Source organism: Amphimedon queenslandica, unplaced genomic scaffold, assembly GCF_000090795.2.
Source record: "Amphimedon queenslandica unplaced genomic scaffold, v1.1 AMPQUscaffold_9638_Cont18239, whole genome shotgun sequence".
NCBI classification, from domain to species: domain Eukaryota; kingdom Metazoa; phylum Porifera; class Demospongiae; order Haplosclerida; family Niphatidae; genus Amphimedon; species Amphimedon queenslandica.
The window spans coordinates 1-4002 of NW_003550090.1; the positions used below are offsets into that span (position 1 = coordinate 1).

The 4002-nt window shown below is 34.1% G+C and overlaps 1 protein-coding gene across 1 annotated transcript; it reads right to left on the reverse strand.

Annotated features, from left to right (window-relative positions):
- Positions 1-787: 787 nt before the first annotated feature.
- On the reverse strand, positions 788-3987 carry LOC105315554 (serine/threonine-protein phosphatase 6 regulatory ankyrin repeat subunit B-like). The gene is given in 2 exon segments (XM_011410245.2): positions 788-3504; positions 3507-3987. Coding segments are annotated over 2 exon segments (2757 nt in total). The 3' UTR covers positions 788-1228.
- Positions 3988-4002: the final 15 nt, after the last annotated feature.

The window sequence follows — 4002 nt, forward strand, 5'->3', positions numbered from 1 at the left end:
TACACCTTCAATAATGAGGTCATCTATTGCCTATTGGTCTTAAATTGATCAATCCAGTCTGGAAATAAATGAAAACCTATGGCAAGAATATTTTTATTTATTATAGTTTTAGCTTTGCAGTGTCATGACATAGATATTAGACTGCTAAATATCTATGGTCATGATAAATATTGAAGGTACCAGAAAGATTAGGAGAGACTTAAATGCAACATAAAACCGGCACAGACACACAATTGCACACAATATAAACAACACTTACATTTTATGTATTATGTTCATTAAACACATAATACATAAAATGTAAATGTAGATGGAATTAGTCAATTGAATTAGTCTAGATCTGAGCCCTTGAATCATACTGTGCATGTTACACAGAGATGGGAGAGAAGAGAAGCCTTCTCTGATAAAGGAGTCGTTTACCTTTTGCTTATGGTATAAATCTTTATGAGTCTCTCAAAGCATGTGGATCTACAGATAACTTTGGCATTAGCAATTAAAATATCATGGCGAGTTTTACCATGCAAAGGCCCAATGAATGGTAAAATCTAACATTTGACTGCTCTTAGCATACTAAATCTAATCAATTTATAGTCCACACATACTTGAAGTTGTATAGAATCAATGTACCGGTATATGGAAGTTTAAGTTACCAGACAGTATTAATCTATCCATAGATGAGATTACCATAAAATCAAACCAAGATATAAAGATAAGCACAAATCAGAAAAAGAAAAGAGATATAGAAAAAAATACTAAAATGATAATAGTTATTCAAAACACTACTCAATAATAAAAATAAACTAGATCTATATATAAAAGCACAATGATAGCAATCTAAATAATAATGTCACTCAAATTAATACACGGACATAGTCTATCGTGTAAAAGCTTAATTAACAAACACAATAATTAATAGTTAATAATGAAGCCACGGTTGGTTTAGAACACAATCTGTGCCATTTTATTACTTGTAAATGCTGAGTAAAGTGCACTAGGTACTTTATAAGCTATCTTTTGCTTTGAACGGTTATATGGATCAGGTACTTCATTAGTTATTTTCATTTCTTTTTGCTTTGCACCATATGGATCACAAGCTTTCTTTATGAATGACTTGAATTTGTCATACAATGACTTATTGCGGTATAGGTTTGGTTTCTTATTTGGTACTGGATCTGGTTCACTAGCTTGAGTATTGGTAATTAGCAGCTCTTTAATAACAGTTCGATCATTATAACATCTTCTCAATATCATTCACTATCTCCAATGCATTAAGTCCTTCATCATCCATTTTGTTAACATCAGCTCCAGCTTCTATTAATGCCTCAACTAATTCAGCATGTCCACTTGAAGCTGCTATCATTAATGGAGTTATACCAGCTACCAGTGGAGTATCTAAACTCATACCAGCTTCATAAATCATACTAATTAATGTTCCTAAATCTCCTTCAGCAGCTGCTACTAATAATTTTCTCTCATGAACTGAAAGAGTGGTTATTTTCTCGGACAGGTGAAGCATCATTGAAGAATGACCTTCATAACATGCTCTGGTAAAAGCACTGATGATATTTTCAGGTGTAAGGTCACAGTTCTTCATTAAAATTGCAACTGCATCAAAGCTATTGTATATTGCTGCCACCGCTAATGAATGAAGCTTCACATTATCAATACTGTGAATATGATTGAATTGAGGAGAGTTTATCAAAAGTTCAAATGTTTTAGCATAATTACCTGATTGCAATTGATGCTGTGCATCATCACTTGTGAAAAACATAGAGCAAAATAGGCAAAAAGTAAATGCATTGAGGCCAATGTTATTTTGAATGTCAATATTTGTACCTTTACTCAGTAATAGTTCAACAACCTGGTGATGACCATAGCTACAAGCAGCCATCAAAGCAGTGATTCCATCTTTGTTTTGAATATCGATATCTGGGTCTTTACTCAGTAATAGTTCAACGATCCGGTGATGGCCATAAGTACTAGCAGCTATCAGAGCAGTCCATCCATTATCATCTTGAGTGTTAATATCTGGATTTTTATGCAGTAAAAGTTCAACCACATGGTGATGATCAAAGATACTAGCAAGCATCAAGGAAGCGCCACCATAAATATTTTGAATGTTAACATCAGGATCTCTGTTAAGCAATAGTTCAACAACCTGATGATGTCCATTGCTACTAGCAAACATCAAAGCAGTCATTCCATTTTTATTTTGAATGTCAATATCTGGATTTTTGCTCAGTAAGAGTTCAACAACCTGGTGATGTCCATTGGCACTGGCAGCTATCAAAGCAGTCCACCCATCATTATCTTGAATATTAATATTAGGATCTTTATTGAGTAAAAGTTCAACAACCTGGTGATGACCATCACAACTAGCAGTCATCAAAGCACTTGAACCATGATTAGTTTTAATGTTAATATCTTGATCTTTAGTCAGTAATAGTTCAACAACCTGGTGATGACCTTTGCTACAAGCAAGCATCAAAGTAGTTATTCCATGATTATTTCGAATGTTCATATCTGGATCTTTACGTAGTAAGACTTCGACAACATGGTAATGTTCATTGGCGATACAAAACATCAAAGCAGTCCATCCATCATTATTTTGAATGTTAATATCCACATCTCTAAATAATAAGACCTCAACAATGTCACGGTGACCATTACAACTTGCAGCAATCAAAGCAGTTTCTCCATTGTTAGTTTGAATGTTAATATCTGGATCTTTATTCAATAAGGTTTCAACGATGTCAAGGTAACCATTACTACTAGCAAATATCAAAGCAGTCCATCCATCTTTGTGCTGAATGTCAATATTTGAATCTTTACTGAGTAAAAGTTCAACAACCTGGTGATGACCATTACTACAAGCAAATATCAAAGCAGTCATTCCCTCATTGTTTTGAATGTTAATATTAGGATTTTTACTCAGTAAGAGTTTAACAACCTGGTAATGACCATCAGCAACACCAAACATCAAAGCAGTCCATCCCGTATTATCTTGGATGTTAATATTTGGATTTTTACTTAGTAAGACTCTAACAACCTGGTCAAAACCAGTGCTACTAGCAAACATCAAAGCAGTCACTCCATTTTTATTTTGAATATTAATATCTGGATCTTTACTCAGTAAGAGTTCAACAACATGGTGATGTCCACTGCTACTAGCAGCCATCAAAGCGGTCAATCCACTATTATCTTGAATGTTTATATCTGGATTGTTATCTAATAATAGCTCAACAACCTGGTAATTTCCAATTAGTGTAGCACCCATCAAAGCCGTCTGGCCATCATTATTTTGAATGTTTATATCTGGATCTTTACTTAGTAATAGTTCAACAACCTGATGATGACCATTGCAACTAGCAAACATTAAAGCAGTTAATCCATCATTAGCTTGCATATTGATATCTGGATTTTTATGTAGCAAGAGCTCAACAACCTGGTGATTTCCATTGGCACTAGCAGCTATCAGAACTGTATGTCCTACATTATTTGAATATTAATATCTGGATCTTTACCCAGTAAGATTTTGACAATTTGGTGATGACCATTTGAATTAGCAAACATCAAAGCAGTCCACCCATTGTTATCTTGAATGTTAATAATATTGTCACCTTTGCTTAGTAAGACTTCAACAACTTGGTGATGCCCGATGCCACTAGCAAGCATTAAAGCAGTGTATCCATTATTAGCTTGAGCATAAATAATATTTGGATTTTTACTTAGTAAGAGCTCAACGACCTGGTGATGACCTTGGCTACTAGCAAACATCAAAGCATTCCATCCTTCATTATTTTGAATGTTAATATCTGGATTTTTACTCAGCAAAAGTTCAACAATCTCATGATATCCTTTAGATGAAGCATTGATCAAAGCGGTCATTCCATTATTACCTTGAACATTCATGTCTGGATTTTTCTCAAGTAAAAAAGCAATAACTTGGAATTGTCTCTCATTAGCAGCAAGCATAAGAGCAGTCATTCCTTCAAAGCTTTT